At 40.8% G+C, this 17,088-nt stretch overlaps 1 protein-coding gene across 1 annotated transcript in view; it reads right to left on the reverse strand.

Annotated features, from left to right (window-relative positions):
- Window positions 1-5,326: 5,326 nt before the first annotated feature.
- The window catches only part of LOC101994793 (desmocollin-2), a 39,602-nt gene continuing 27,840 nt past the window's right edge, over window positions 5,327-17,088 (reverse strand). Inside the window, exons 10-16 of the mRNA XM_005355798.3 lie at window positions 16,001-16,257; window positions 15,736-15,878; window positions 12,855-13,079; window positions 10,147-10,383; window positions 9,435-9,559; window positions 7,912-8,169; window positions 5,327-7,094 (exon numbers count right to left, since the gene is read on the reverse strand). Of these exons, the coding sequence (XP_005355855.1) occupies window positions 6,897-7,094; window positions 7,912-8,169; window positions 9,435-9,559; window positions 10,147-10,383; window positions 12,855-13,079; window positions 15,736-15,878; window positions 16,001-16,257 (1,443 nt within the window). The 3' untranslated portion in view covers window positions 5,327-6,896. The remainder of the gene's footprint in view (window positions 7,095-7,911; window positions 8,170-9,434; window positions 9,560-10,146; window positions 10,384-12,854; window positions 13,080-15,735; window positions 15,879-16,000; window positions 16,258-17,088) is intronic.

A 17,088-nucleotide genomic window follows, 5' to 3' on the forward strand; every position in this document is an offset into this window, starting at 1 on the left:
GAGAAGAGGCTAGATATAATGGGCCAGGCAGTGTTTAAAAGAATACAATTTGTGTGTCGTTATTTTGGGGCATAAGCTAGCCAGGCGGCCGAGCTGGGCAGCAGGAATGCAGCCCGCAGCTCCTACAACAGTTACTTGTTTCATAAATCCACCCAATAATACAGAAACCCAATAGTTAAGTCACCACTACTGACCCTTGAACTTTAAAACACCACCACCCCAAGACACAGGGGGACGCTGGAGAGATAACTCAGCAGTTAAAAGTGTTTGCGTGACCTCTGGAATCCTACTCCAGCATCCATGCAACAAGCTAAGTAGCCTGTGCACACCTTTAATCTCAGCTCTGAAACAGGTGGAGAAGGAGGATTCAGAGGGATGATACTGCTTCAAAGGAATAGGTGAAGCGTGACAGAGAAGGACCCCATGCCCTATGTCTACACATATACACGCACACACACTTGCATGCACATGTATTTCCTATTTGTGCATACACGAGCCTTGGAGGCTCATGGCCATCCATTTCTTTTCCTGATCTTGGGCCTTCTCTGTGGCTTTTCATCTCAGTGTGTGTGAGCACTACGGTGCTTTACACAGCACTCTTCCAGTCTCACCAGAGGCTGGGCTCAGACCTGTAACCCCAACACTGCTTTCTTGTTCCATGGTTTCTCTGGAGTTGAGGTCTGACTTACAGCAGTTCATAAATAGACTTCAACAAACTTATAGAAATCCTTTCAAGAATTCTTCAACACAAGGTGTTCTTAGTTCTATTTCTCCAGGAGGTGCTGGTTCCATTTAATAAAAGAAAACACTGGCATGTTGGAATGTGTGACAATAGAGATAGTCTCAGATGTAATGGTCATGTTGATAAATGGGTTTCAAAGTAAGGGGACAAAGAATCTTAAGTCATCTCAGTCAGTCTTAGTCAAGTACTTAACCATCATGAACGCCTTCGTTCATCCTTTCTTCCATCAACAATTTCTAACTACTTAGGTGGTGGAGAACAGTGGAGAAAACAGGCAAGATCACTGTAGGTCACAACTCACTGGTGTGGCTTGTGTGATTAATGGTGATGGGAGTGCAGGTGACTGGAAGCCACAATACTTGGAGTCATGCTGCTTAGAAGTCCTGCTCTCTGTCACCTCTGTCACCCACACCACACAACAAAGAAGCAGGATGGGAACCCCAAATCCCAATGTGTCTCTTTCCCGTGATGCATGGCAAATGCAAATGCCAGATGTTCTATTTTTTTAATCTCCCAATATGAGGAAAGAAAGAATAGTGCATGCCCTATGTCTGTCCCAAAACAAAACAAAACAAAAATCTATACCAAGAGAAAGCAATGAGCAAACCAAACCTCTAATGTGTCATTTTTGATGTCTTTGCTCTTTGTGACCTGGACTATACAATTTGATCTTATTAAAATGTGCTGAGAGCAACATTATAGGGACATAAAAATGTGAATAGCATCCTGTTCTTCATGAATCTCTCACATGACAAGAAACATACAACACGTACATATATACAAATCTAAGAGTGAAATCTATAGTGCTGTGCTCTAAACATGCAGATGTCTTCCCTTTTGGAGGAGATGGTATTTGAACTCTTTTCCATCAGAGTCCTTTTTTTTTTTTTTAGTTTTTCGAGACAAGGTTTCTCTGTAGCTTTGGAGCCTGTCCTGGAACTAGCTCTGTAGACCAGGCTCACCTAGAACTCACAGAGACCCGCCTGCCTCTGCCTCCCCAGTGCTGGGATTAAAGACATGTGCCACCACCGCCCGGGGCCAGAGTCCTATTTTAACAAAGGAAAAAATAGAGAGTGAGTGAGGCCTACCATGAGCAAGACGGGTTTGTGGCAGAACTGTCTGTACATAATGATCTAGGTCAGGTCAACACCTCCCACCTGGAGGAATTGCACAAGCATTTACACAGCAGAGATCATGTAGAGGATAGAGATCAGTAGCTCCATGTGATTCTACATGTCAGACCCATGGCAGGAAATGTCAGGTCTGCTCTTCAGTGGCAGTTGGAAGAAGGCAGAGGTAGATATGCTCACTTTCTAGGTATCAATATTCTTGAATGAGCACGTATTGATGAAAAGGCTATAGTTGGGAGCAGGGGTTCTGGAGACAGCTCAGCAGCTAAGAGTGAGCCCCGCCCTTGAGGAGGACCGTAGTTCAGTTTTCAGGAACACGCAGTGAAGTGTGCCTCTGTCTGTAACTGCAGCTCTCAGGAATCTGAAGCTCTCCCCTGGCTTTCAAAGACACCTGCGCTCACACATACTTTGCCATCCCACGTACATTCATGCATAATTAAAACTAATCCCTATATATGTGTATGTATGTATGTAATTCTTTAAGAACTGGAGAGAGGACAACTTCCTTGACTACAGCTTCTGCTTGCACGATTTGGAGTGTTTCACATGCGTTGACTGTTTACCAGATTCTAGGCGTCATGTGCGTTTTACAGGCTTGCGCCCATACCTTATCCACACCCTGCATGTCCCGACTTGCAGAAGGGGATGTGGGAGGCTTGATGAGCTGACTCATCCTGTCCTTTCTCATGGGGAGCAGTTCTTGTGTGCACGTCATAGGCCATGGGTGACTGCACAAGAAAGGTATCAAATGGCTGCTGGTCTCATGAATAAGATTGTTTAAAAAAACTTCTCAGAAAGTTTGACAATGCAAACAACAAAGATGTGCTGGTCAGGAGACTGGGGAATCAAAGGTTTCAAGTCTATGTAACTGGAAGGACACTGTGGAGACAAAGAGCATGGGAAGGCCTCATCTGATAGGGTAGCAAATGTATTTCATTTTTTTACACAGTGAATAATGTTAGAGTATTATCAGGGAGTTCTCAGAATTAAGCACAACCTATAAGCTCCATAGGCACCAAGTCTTCTCTCAGGGCTCTGTTGTTTAAGGAAGCTTGAAGGGCACAGAAGGAAAGAACATTTTACTCCAGGAAGTCACAAGAGTGGCTGGCCAGATTGAAATCAGGTGCCATGATATCAGCTTGGGGCTGAAAATGTAGTTTGGTGGTACACACTTGCCTTACATGTGAGAGGCCCTAAGTTCAAGTCCCCACAATGGAAAATAACAACAGAAGGAATTTTTATCTGGATCCAAGAAAAAGGGCTAGCAATGGGACTAATAAGAAAGGCTAAGGTCAGATTTTACATGAGAGAATCAGTACCCAAGATTAAAAGACCATGTCTAATCTGAGATTGGCTGCCCAAACCAGGAAAGTAAAAAGGGGACTATTACTGGAGTAGAAGGATAGGGGAGCAATAGGGAAAAAGGAATAACAGGGTTCAAGTGATATGATCACAAAAATGGAGAAAAGGAGGGGACTCTAACTAGGGAGGGGGGGAAGGTGTAAACAGGAGGAAGAGGGAGGAGGATAAAATAACAGCAAAGACATCTAAAAATTCATAGGAAATTATACTATTAACTATCTTCCCCCAAACTGCATTACAACGAAGTCTGAGTACATACATAGTTTAAACAAAATTTTCTTCATCTGTTACATGATCTTCATCTCCAAGAGCTGAAGATCATATAACAAAAACCCAACACCATGCATGAGTTGCTGATCAATGCTGCTCAGGAGGTCCCCCAAGCATTAGAGGCTACTGCTATTGTACTTGACTGTCCCCCAAAGGAGGAGAGTAAGTCCCAATTGCTGAAGACACCAAGCACATCAGAAATAGGGCCTGGAGGTCACCGACCTGACTCCTTGAGGACTAGCTTTCATAGTGCCAGAAGGTGCCATGAAATCTCACAAAGGAGGAAAGCCACCAGCAATCTTACCTACCCATGATTACCATAAATAAATAGCCAGCGTGGCATAATAACCCTGGGGATGCAGTAGTGGCACACTTGTCTTAGTGGTAAACAGCAGCTTTCCAATTCAACTCCAGATCCACTAAAGAAGGAAAATATGCAACCGTAAATACGCAACTGTAAGAACGAGATGGATAAATGATTCTGAGCCATGAAGTCTCAGATCCATCCCTGGTAAACGCTGGTCAGGCTTCTGGGCTAGATGGACAGGGGCAGGTGGCAGAAAGCCACAGAAAGGAGACTGTGGCTGTGGTGACTGCCCCCAAGGAAGTATTCTCCCCATCAGCAGTGGCCGTCCGGGCATACTCAGGGCAATTCTGCAGCAAGTCTTCATGAATCAACTCGTCCTTGACTACAGTCCTTTTGAGAAGTCGTCTCCCCTCTCAGCATAGGCACAAAAGCAGGCCCAGAGAGTTTAGATGGCACCAGTGCCCAGTAAGGAGAGCAATGGGATTTGCATTAGGGAATCCACTCTGGAGCCTGTGTATTGAAGATTGCTGTGTTGACTGGAAGGAACTACAAACTTGTAGCAACCCATTGCTGATTTCTGGTGGGGCAAGTAAGGGTGCTGCTGAGAAAGGGCTTTCCAGGTAAAGCTTTAATTCAGAGGGCTTTTGAATTATCAACTGTATAAGAAGTGGATACTCTTCTGTTCATCTTCCTGGACCTAGCATGTCCATCCATAGCATGACAAACTAAGCAGGCCTGTGCATGTGCCACAATGTCTGCAGATGTGTTCTGAACAACAGCACATATGAGATCCAGTCAACAGTTGATCATTCTGAAGATACACATTCTCAAGTGGCAAATGTCAACTCAAAACGGTCTCCATTGTCCCATTTTCTTAATTGATTCTTATTGATATAAAAGGGGTTTATGTATGATTTATTTAAAAACATTTTTTATTATTAGGGGTAAGTTTAGGTAGACCATTTTGTATGACTTTTATTCCTTACTCTGTCCCTTTTTAAAAATTCATCTATATAAGTCAATAGTTGTTTTGATCATGATGCTTCAACACATCAAGAAGAATTCGAGACCAGCCTGGTCTACAGAGCTAGTTTCAGGACAGGCTCCAAAGCCACAGAGAAACCCTGTCTCGAAAAACCAAAAAAAAAAAAAAAAAAAAAAAAAAAAAAGAAGAACCCTAACTAAAACACAACCACACATTTTTCTTTTAATTCAACTGTCTTTAAAACATATTAGCTAAAACTTCTAAAATTACCTTCCATCTTAAGATGATAAAAATGAAGAAACAGAGAGTATGCGAATTGGCCAAGGCCACAACACAGGAATGGGTGTGAGGGTAACATCTGTGAATCTAGCTAACTCTATGATCTGTAACCACAGCTGGGAAAGGCAAGGCGCTTCCCTGTATTATATCCACTCCTATGAGACCCAAGGGTAACAAACCCACCCAGCTGCTTGAAGTTGCTTCATTTATATTTTCATCACTACTAGCACACAATCGTTTTGTGCATAATTTATTAAAAATAACTGGCAATATTTTTGACAAAATATTAATGACTCTACTGCAAACATAACTGGTATTCCAAATTTTTCCAAATCTTTGTTCTGAAAAATAATTGTTATAAGCCAGCCTGGTGAATTCAAGCCAGACACACCAGAACAGTCACACACATCACAAGTGCACCTAGAATATCCATGCACCAAATGTAAGTGCTGAGCTCACGGAAGGAGGTGTGACCTCTGATCTATGGTTGGCTATGAAGTTTACTCATGTATAAATTCTTAACAGTTTTAGATCATTTGGCCCATTCCTATATTTGGTAAAAGCTGTAATTACAAACTATTTTAAAAATAATTTTACAGTCATGTAATTATGACTAGCTATAGCATCTAAAAAGTTATTAAGTTGTTATCCCAGAGATGGATTGAAATTCTTATGCCAAGAAGTTTAGTTCAGAGACCATCACTATTTCCCATTTCCAGTGTCCCTGAATTAAAGATAGAAATCATAAATGAGCCTTTCTACACTAGATAGCCACATCCTGCTTCTAACTACATTATTGCTGTTTCTGTTATATAGAATGTTGCTTCTAACAGATCATGAAAGAGCCTTAGTTTCGATGAAATAATTAAAACTTCTTCACTAAGAATTAAGCAATTACCAAAAATTCCAAAGCAAAGTTGCTATTACATTGACCTTAAGAAAACTGACAACGCACATGCTTACATGCCACAGAAAAACTATTTTATGAAAAGAGACAACTTTTGAGAACTTTTGGATTCTCCAAGTACAAGTTTTAGAATTGACAGGAGAGGGGAAAAAAGGAAGTGGAAAGGGGATGGGAATGTAGACCATTTGGTATTTCACAGGAAAAACAAAAACAAAAAAGTTATAAGAGTAATAAAAATATATTTTAAAGAAATTTTGAAATCTAAATTTAACTAACAAAGTCAATGCAAAGGAGATGTAGATGCAGTGTAGGGTTTCACCCAGAATAGAACCTAAGAGCAAACCCCGCTGGAATGGAACAATAAACACACTCAATAACTACCTGGCAGTCTACTTTTATACTAAGAAGTCAAGCCATGCTACGAGAATACAACAAATGTAACACACAGTATATACAGTTTAGAGTGTTCGGGAAAACAACAGTTTCCAAGCACCATATGAAAAATCAATTAACCCATTAGCTGGAAATAACAGTTTCTACAGTCTCCAATTGGGGTATAGGTCAAGTAGTCCATAAATAGATTCAGATCCATTAAATTTTACTGTACAATAAGTTGGTTGATGTCACTATGCCCAATGTAAACAATAATGCAAATTTCCTTAAAGTTCCACCTGTAGGTGACACCTGGGTAAGAGGATCAATTAAAGCCCATGCAGAATGGTTTTCAAGTTCAAATGTACTAAAGTCCAAGGTCTTTCTGAAAATGTGCGTCTCTGGAGATTCTGCAGACCAAGGCAGGCTGGGGGGGAGCCCCAAAGACATTATCTTCTTTTTTGAAAAAGCCTAGTTTATATTTAAAAGCAGGTAGGAAAAAGTAATAAATTTATTAGTTTGGTTACCCTGGTAGGCGTTCTTCACCTCTTTGTGCATACTTCTGCTAATGTCCTAAATTTAGGCCCCAAATGGTCCAAAAATTCAAGTCTGTCTTCTTCTGGTTGCTCACTGCAGCAACCTACAGAGCCAGCGGTTGAGCCTCTTCCTTCATAGCTGTACGTGAGGACGTAGTCTTGAGCGAGCGTCTGATTGTCATCCTCATGGCACAACTGCACCTTCTGCCAGGGAGAAAACACAACACATTTTATTTTTATTATTTTAAGCACCAAAATGTACTTACAGAAAAAGAATTTCTTTGATTTACCTTTCATTGTTTAATTTTTAATCAGACTGTGTCCTCTAATGGTTTCCTATGTGTAGAAAATGCACATGATTGGTCTGTATCATAAAATTACACCAGAAAGTCAGTCTTAGCATGCCTCTAAAAGTCCTGAATGGCAGTAAGTAACCAAGTGTTCATTTTAAGTGGCCATTGCTTCCCACTCTCTAAACAATGATAAAAGTGAAAGCACACTCAATAAACTGAACCCAAACTGATGTGGGCACCATTCTCTCTCAACAGCAAAGTGATGGTACATATTGCCTTGTGCTAAATGTTGGGCTGTTAAAACATTTGTCAGACACAAGATCATAGCACAAAATTATTTACTTAAATAGTAATAAAAGCTATTGAGTGGTGATGGTGCATAACTTTAATCCCAGCACTCAGGAGGCAGAGGGAGGCGGATCTGAGTTTGATGCGAGTCTGGTCTACAGAGCAAGTTCCAGGTCAACCAGGGCAACACAGAGAAACCATGTCTCAGAAGAACAAAAAGCAGCAACAAAAAGAGTAATAAAATCAATAAAATATTCAGGAAAGTGAATGACCACATTAATATGAACATAATTAAGCCCAAATTAATTAAAAATAGTAACCTTCCAATAAGTATATTTGTCGTTAACTAAAAGTAGCTGTCTACCCAAACACTAAGTTGGAACCTTTTGTAAAATTTAAATTATAGCAACAAAAGTTTGGGGAACAGCTCAGAAACTCACTTCACCAAGTCGGGGCTGCGTGAAATTGTGCCACTCGGAGTAAGTGTATCTGTAGTTGTCCACCTCCACGCGTCCTCCTCTGCAGGGATCCAGGGTGTGGTGATGGCCGGCCACGCGGCAGGAGTCTAAGGTCTGGGATCCTCCTTTCACCATCTCAGTGCTCTCTTGCCCTCCACTTTTGGCTCCTGCTCCCGACATTCCCAAAGCTGCCTGCCCAGAAGCTCCGACCATTTGAGTTGTGAAGCCGTTTGTGGAATACTGAAAAGATAATGGCACGCGTCAGTTAAATATACGGAGGAGCAAACACAGTAGACGACGCCCTGGCTTAGGTCGGCATTACAAGGCAATCTTTCCAAACACACGGACTGGATCGGCTGTCTGTCTTTGCAACCGTGAGTACCTCTAGCATGCGCCCTGTACTAAATGCCATGTCTAACACAAGAAAGAAATTACAGGCACAAATCCCAAAGCTTGATGTAGGTTCCGCCTTTAAACATTCCTTAGCATGCTGGGCAGGTTCCGTTACAGCTTTCCAATGCTTTGGAAGCAGCATTCCTGTGTCACAGGGACTTCTGTCTCAGCTAAACCCATCCCATTCACCTTTACAGGCAAGATAAGAGACAGAAATAATGATAAGCTTTGTCGGTCTATACGAAGTCAGTTCCTTCCAACTCAAATACAAAGAAAATTTGCAATAAACACGAAATCCCTTCAGATCTACATAAATCAAGGAATGAACTAGGCAGAAAAAAAATACCAAAAATGCCAACATTCCTCTTGTAGGTTATGTGTTTACATCCTGAAATATAATTTAAATTTTTCCCCTCACTCTTTTTTTCAGATATGGTCAGGTTTTTGTTTTGTTTTTGTAGTTTGTTTGTCTGTGGTTCTAGACCTTCCCTGCTCTGATCACCAGCTGTGCTTTTTGGGAGATATTTACTTGTTCTTTCTTCACATACTAGAATAGAAAATCAGTGCCGTTCAGCAGCCTTTTGTTTGGCTGCTGCTTTGGACTGCCCGCCTCGGGCTCATTTCTAACCCACATTATAGTCAGGAAGAATCCAATAAACCTTTTCCCACCATGATCAAAGTCTGTAGAGACTTTATTGCTGGAGCCAGGTTTAAAAAAAAAAAACAATTATACTGGTGAACTGTTCATAATTAAATGCGATATTTTAAAGCATAAACATCAATTTAGATAGATTTGTAAGAAATATAGGCCTAGTGTTGAACCCATGAGACACATGAAATGGAAAAAATGCATACTAAAGGATTTTTAATATTAAGCAGCATTGATGGTCAAATTGAAATACGGCACATCCATGGGACCCATATGTGTTTTAGTTTTATTGATTCCCTGGGATGGATGACATTTGCTGCTAAGTCCCCAGACACCAAAAGAAGTTTGTTGAGAAAAAAAACAACCAAACAAACAACCAAACAAAACTGGTTTCAGAATGAACACATAGAATAGACTAAATTGTCCTCTGTACTTGGTTTAAAGGGACAGATGAGTGACTTACAACTTTGTCATCTCCAGGAGCCTCGGTGTTGGATACAATTAGGTTCTGCTGCGCTAAATCATCAGGAATAACTTTCTGCTGCTTCGTTGCCTGGGAGACACTACAGACTAACGTAAACAGGATACCTGGAGAAAGGAAGAAAAGTCAGGAGCTCCCTTAAGTCTCTCATCCATAATGGAAAACTGTGTTGACAGCATCTGATATGAATAAATCACAGATCAAAAGGTGTAAAACACCTTCAAGAACATATGATTGCATGTGTCAAAGCATGTGTGTCCTTAACAGAAATGCTACAAACACATACCACATGGATGTTTCTCCAGTGAGCTATATATTCGGCTGAGTAGACACACATAAAGTACATTTAAACATAAGCATTAAATATATGAGCTGATGAGGTGTCCCGCTAGGAAAAAGTGCATGCCACCAAGACAGATGACCTATGTTCCCTCCCAGAATTCCACAGGTGGAAGGAGAGAACAAGCTCCTGAAAATTGTTCTCTGACTTCACATAGGGCATATTCCCACCAAAATAAAAGAGATATATGCAAAAATTTTAAATAAATATGTTAAATATATTATGTTACATATGTTAAACATATAGAAATATATCTATGTTCAAATCGTCACCCAAAAAGTATTAACATTCATTCTAAAAATATGTTTTAGCATTGTTTTAAAGGTTCTGGAATAGATTCAAGAAAGGACTTACAAAACAGCAAGGCTATGCCCAACAGTATAGCAAGAATAGCCCATGGTCCGAGTCTCACGTCGGCATAGCCGGTCCTTTCTCCTGAGCGGGCTGTGCAGTCACTTTCAGTGATGCAGTCACAAATGAGGACATTCAGTGAAGTGACTGAGGACAGACCGAGTCTGTCCGTGACTCGGATAGGAACTACGTAGGATCCAAATGAAGGGTCATTCTGATAAGACAGACGAGCCGCTGTATCTGAATGAACAATAAAACCAGGTGATACAAAAGCCACCAACATTTCTTCAGCAAAAAACATTCAGTTATCAAACAGATAGCCATTTCCCTGAAAATGGACACTCGTGGGTTATCATAAATACTACAATCCTGGCTGTGGCTGGACTGACTGCCTCTGATCCACAGCCACTGCAAACGCACTGCGGTTAGTTAGTCTAATGCTGCCTGCAATGGTTAGCGTGCACTGCCTGACAGGATTTTAAAGTCCCCTAGGTGACGCTTCTGAGGGCATTTCCAGAGAGGTTGAAGTGATGAATGCAGGTGGCACTATACTGTGGGCTGAGCTCCTGGACGAGAGAGAAAGAGAGAGAGAAAAGAATGGAACATGAGCTTTGCTTCCTGATGGTGGACGGAATGTGAACAGCTGCATCACGCTTCTGCCGCCTGCTATTTTGTCTCAGCACTGAGGAAAGAAATTAGTACACTGTCTATGGCAGAGCTTGGCTCTTGGAATAAAGTATTTTATCCATTCATAAACAAATCCTTCCTATCATAGCTAATAGATGTGGTAAGAGGTTAGTTTCTGTCCTTTCATTAACATATTCAATTAAACCTGTCATATTAGATTTCCACTCATCGGGGACTTGGAGAGCTGAAAATTTGGTATCTCTCATTTGTTTTCATAAATTCTGCAAGTGGACATGAATACTTGTGGTTTATCAGCAAGAACGTGTTCTGACAGCTCGGAGGAGATGTACTCCATGGGCAGGTCATGCGCACAACACAGGAACACAAGCACACTATGCTTATGGGTCAATGGGACCAAGTGAATGTTTTTGTTGCGGTTTGATTACATGGATTTTTTTTTTTTAGATTAAAAGGAGGAAATATTCAGATCAAAAATCCAGATCCCAGGCTCAGAGCAAAATGTGTAAAACGATTCTCACTGCAGACTAACACAAGCAACAGAGCAATCACTCCATTACTTAATTCCCTGATGTGGCCTGCTCACTTTCAGTATAGTGTTTGAAGTTTCCAATGGGAATTAGGCTACCTATGATAAGAAACCACAGAACTGGGATTTTAATAGAAACCACAGTTATCTATTCAGTGTATTGTCTAAGACATAATCATGAGCCAACACACAGAACTAGGAGTGAGTCATGTCTATTTCTTTCATTGCCTTGTTGACTTCTAGACATAATCCAATTTTACACAAGAATGAGCTGATTCTCCCAGAGAGTAAATACCATGGTCAGACTTATGTAACAGTTGGTGGATCTGACACTTGACACTAAACCATGGAGCGCAAAGACCTCTGCTGGGTACATTCTTCTTGTCCTGGCACCGCCCAAGTTTTCATATGTTATCAAGGACTGATATTTATAAAATAACAAAGTGCTGGAGCTGGGTTACAGCTTAGTAGGAGACTTCGTGCCCAGCATGGGTTCACTTCCTGTGCCACACAGACAAGATGGCACAAGGCTTCTGACTAGAACATTGCTTGGTTGAGGAGAAACATCTAAAAGCCCACATTTTCTCTTAATATCATTTAAACTAAAGCACTCTGACTTCAAACAAATAGGAAGGATAAAATCCAAGAATAAAGTTATCCTTTTTCTTAAGAAAGAATAAATAAAAATCTCTCTCCTCTTCCCTAAGACACACAGGAAAATATTGTTTTAACATGTGTATCTTATCAGTCTGTAGATTATTAGGGTTCAAGACAGGTTGTCTTGACTTGCTTGGCTACACCCTTGCTTTTCTTTCCCCATCCGAGGCTCTGCTTGCATTGAACTTTTTTTTAACCTTTTAATTTGTCATAGCAGGAAACTGAGGCATGGCTATTGAGAGCTGAGGTTGAAAATATTTTGGTGTTTTCAAGTTTCAAATCACCCAAAAGGTGACTGAGGTCCTTGAGTTAAGAAAGCTATGAGGCCATGACGTCACAATCCATGGCAGCGTGACAGGAATCAGGAATTAAGTTCTGGTACAGGTGTGATACCATGTGGCAGTGGGGAAAAACCACTTTAACTTCAGCCATTCTTGTACCACAGGACCCTTCTGGGCTATCATCAACTGCAAACCAAAACGAGAAAGATTCCCAAGAAGAACTAGACACAAAACAATGACAGCACAGCGACAGACAGAAGCAGAGGGGTGGTGGACATTGTCAGGGACAGACACCCCTGCAAGAAGGGGCTCACTCCCCAGCTGCTTGACGGCAGTTACAAAACACTCATGCAGGTGGGTTCTTGGATGTTGATGAAAATCTCCAGACAACCTAAGAGAATCCTGATATCAACAGCAAACACTGGAGAGGCTCATGGCCTATTACACCAAAATTCACATCTTTATCCTGAGTGGTTCTCATATAATGAAATTTTCTCTTATTTTGAGAGAGAGAGAGAGAGAGAGAGAGAGAGAGAGAGAGAGAGAGAGAGGAGAGCAGCCTGCTGTAGAAAGGAAAGGCAGTGTTTGAAATCACACACCGTTAATCCTTGTCAATCGCCACATCCTCAGTACTTCTGAATCGGTACTCTCCAAACTAAAATCAAATGGTGGGCCATTCACTGGCTCATCAGGATCAACTGCAACAATTTCAGCGGAGGACATGGTGGCCTTACAAATTACCACCGTCTGCTTGGGGATGAAGGGGCCATTGTCATTCACATCTTCAAGAACAATTCCCAGAGTTCCAGTACAGCTTCTCCCAGCTAGACACAGAGCAATAAGAACACATGTTTTAGTGCCTTTATTTTTTTCTGGAAAATCACACTCTGAAAATTAATATCTATATTAATTAATTACAGTGCATAAGTTACCACATCAAATGCAGACATGAGCAGTGACACAGGGAACACCAAAGGAAAAACTTCATCCACTCACTATGTCATTACATTAGGCATGGAAAATTCTAGACAGAGAAGTTTTATCTGATGTTGAAGAGACAAAAAGAGAGAACAGTAGGGTACACAGTACACTTCAAATTCAGGGTGTGGACAGCATGTCACACCCACCTGTGAGGGGGAGAAAATAGAGAAAGCAGGCAGGTGGAAGCTGACATGGACAAGAGCTAAAGACCTTTGAAAGCTAGAGTAGAGAACTTGGAGTTTAGCATACATGAAGAGAATGCTTAAGGGTTTAAAACGGAAGTTGAATAGTAGATGAGATGTATTGGGAAGATTTTAACAGAAAATGGTTCAAGGACGTGTTTGAAGGGCGGAGGGGTATTTCCAAATGTAGAAATGATGGCTACAGATGTAACCTCATGAAGGTCATCTAAGTAAACGGAACTTAGGACTGAGGGTGTAACTTCTGTAATTAGCCTGTCATACATACATAAATCTTCCTGACAACTCTATACAAGGCACAGCATTGAGAAAACAAAGATGAAGCAATCGAAGGCCCGGAAGGTTATGAAGTCTAAAGCAAAACATGAAACTAGGATTCCTGTCTGGAAATCATTTGTTCTGTCTACTTAATGAGGATTTGGACACTAGAGATGGAGAAAAAGGAAAAACAAAAACTGCACCACCCAGTGCCTGTGGCCACATCTTACATACAGCTATCAACCTACGAAAATGGAAACCAAGCTTGCCTGGCAACCAGAACCTTAACCAAGGGCCCTCTGGCACAGTGGCTGGATCATGGTAGTTCTAGAGCCATCACAGGCTCACAGGCTAGGCATGCCATGCCTCCAGGTACTAAAATCATGTATACTATTTAATTCTGCAAGTTAGAGCATAATGAGTTATGCTTATTTAATTGCATGTTCATTTTACAAATGTAAAAAATTCAATTATACCTTTTGGTTTTCAAGGATTTTTTTCTTTTTCTTTCCTTTTTTTTTTTTTTAAACAGTGTCTTGGGTATCTCAGGCTAGCCTTAAACTTACTATGTAATTGAGGCTGGCCTTGAATTGATCCTGTCGCTTCCAATACCCAAATAATGGAATTTTCAATATGTACCATGCCCAAACAAAGATATGGCAAAATTACATTTTATATACTGTATGGGTCTTATATACATAATCTCTGTACCCAAATTTTTATGATTTTTCAGGATGCACAATATATAACATATTTTATGTTCTTCTATGGTATAGGCTTAGTTTTAATTGTCAGCTTGTCATGGTGCAGATAATTCAGAGTGGCCTGTGGGCATGTCTGGGAGGTTGCCTTGACTACCTTAATTGAGCCGAGAAGACCCAGCTATCCAGTGGTGGCAAAGCCTGGCCCATACAGGAGTGGAGAAAGCTAGCTGAGCCGTAAGCATCTGTGCTCTCATTCTCTCTGCTCTTGACTGTGGACACAACTATCTGTTTCAAGTTCCCGCCTTCACTTGCCTGAAATGATGAACTATAACCTGGAATCATGGGGTAAACCCTTTCTCCTCCAAGTTGCTTTTTATCTGGTAATTTCATCATAGCAACAGAAACAAGAGTAGTATAAGTGAACGCATACTTGGATCCTCTCATTTTATAACACACTATGAATTGTGACTAGTTTAATTTTGTATAATGTGCTTAGTTGGGATTCTAGCCCCCAAGTTTGCAGTTAGCTTCCTGTAAAATGTTATCTAGAGATGTACTAAGAGACTGAACACCTTCTTCCTCTTATGACTCTCCTGAACATTGCAAGATAAATGAATACATTTTCTACAGTAGTTTTCCCATGTTTTGATGACTATCATTAATATACAATAACTTTGTTTCTTAGACAAAATTAACTTTTCTTTTAATTTTCATTGCATTTGTTTAATGAATGACAGTGGAGGTAAAAAAGACAGTGTTTAGAAGTCCATTATTTCCTTTCACCTGAAGATCAAACTGAGGTCATTAGGCTTGGCAGTAAGGACCTTAACCAGCAAAGCCCTCTCCCTGACCTCATCCTAGGCCACATTATCTTATAACTGCATCTAATACTAAAGATTAATAAGACTAATATTAACAAGAGTTAATAAATGACAGCAAACTTAATTTATTAATTACTCTGTATGTTATACTGGGGATAAATAAACGGAGAATATATGGAGCCAGTTTAAAAAAAAAATCTATGTTTGGTAGGCAGGGCATAACAAACACCTTCCATCGCAGCTCTTGGAAGTAGTTGCAGATGCATCTCTGTGAGTTCAAAGCCAATGTGGTCTTCATAGAGAGGTTCAGGCTTGTCAAGGCTACACAGTGAGACCCTGTCTCAAAAATGAAGTGTGCTCTTGGTTTAAGGTAGCCAAGGGTTTTGCCTAGCAACTGGAAGACCCAGGTCTGATCCTTTGCACCATGAGATTAAAACATAAAATATGTCATTGACTTTAAACAGAGGAAGTATACAATCAAAGATGCATCAGTAGTCTCAAAAACAGATTTCTTACCTGCATCTAACGCAAGAACTGTAATATTATAGATGCCATTTCGGACAGTCTCAGCCTCTCTATCCAAGGTTCGGGAAATGGAGATTGATCCTGAGTCTTCATTAACCATGACCCATCCTCTTGGGTCACTTAACTTCCTGTACCTATTCACCATGGTGAAGTAACACAGCAAGAAGTATCATGAGTCAAATCACAATGCCAATAACAAGAAGTTATGGACTTTTCTAGTATTGTAAGTGTGAAAGGAACAAGAGTAAGACCATACCTGATGCCACTGCTGCTTCTGGTCTCAGGGTCGTACGCTGTATACCCATTGTTTCTGGTTCCAACTGGCACATTTTCTCGAATCCGCACAGTTTGGACTGGAGGGATACACTCAGGGCCCTCATCCACATTTTTCACGGTGACAGTCACTGTAGCTGTGCTCATGGGTGACCTTGCAGTAGCCTCTCTAGTGTATGGGGTTTCATTAACGACACCAATTTGTAGGGTCACCTGTTCTCGTTCTTCATAGTTCAGAGGCTGTAGGAAATGCATTGAAAATCATATTAAACTCTGGAAGAGCTGGTGAAGTTCCTTATGCGCAAGAGTTGCTGAGTTGAAAATAGTTAAGTACCAGGCTGGAATAATCATGAGAATATTAAACACAAGCTTGAACCACTGCATGGCGGCGGGGGGGGGGGGGGAGTCTTTCAAACAAGCGAGAATTTGGGTGGGACTGGCAACAAACAAAAATTATTTAACTTTCCCTTGAAACTTGAAAAAATTGAAAATTGAAAGTTTAAAGTACAAGGTATCAGAGTTCTGGATACGACGCTTAATCAAGTTCCAATTTCGGGTGTGGATTTTAAGTTATTTTACACTGGTTACTTTAGAAAGCTTGTCTCCAAGTCTTCAGAAGGACAGTTATTTATACTAGATTAGGGAGTAAAAAACTGGGTCAAATTTTAAAGAAGTTTTTCGGTTTTTGTTTCAGTTTTATTTTGTCTCCTGTATCCAAGATTGGCCTTGAAATCACTTGTGGGGCTAAGAATTAAAATAACTTCTCATCCTCCTGCCTCCACCTCCCAAATGCTGGGTTTATAGGTATGTGGCGCCATGCCCACTTTATGTTGGTCTAGGATTTGAATCCAAACCTTGGGTATGCTAGACCATCATACTACTACAGCCCCAGCCCTATAAAGTGTTTAAGAGTGTTGTGGGGATGTGACAGCCAGCCCTAAGCTGGTGGGACTGTGTTATTGCCTGCTCAGAAATAAACTGCTGTTCATCCCAGAGATGCAGGGCTGGTTCAACATACGAAAATCTATCAATGTAATCCATCATATAAATAAACTGAAAGAAAAAAACCAT

This window comes from Microtus ochrogaster, chromosome 18 (assembly GCF_000317375.1).
Source record: "Microtus ochrogaster isolate Prairie Vole_2 chromosome 18, MicOch1.0, whole genome shotgun sequence".
In the NCBI taxonomy this organism is placed as follows: domain Eukaryota; kingdom Metazoa; phylum Chordata; class Mammalia; order Rodentia; family Cricetidae; genus Microtus; species Microtus ochrogaster.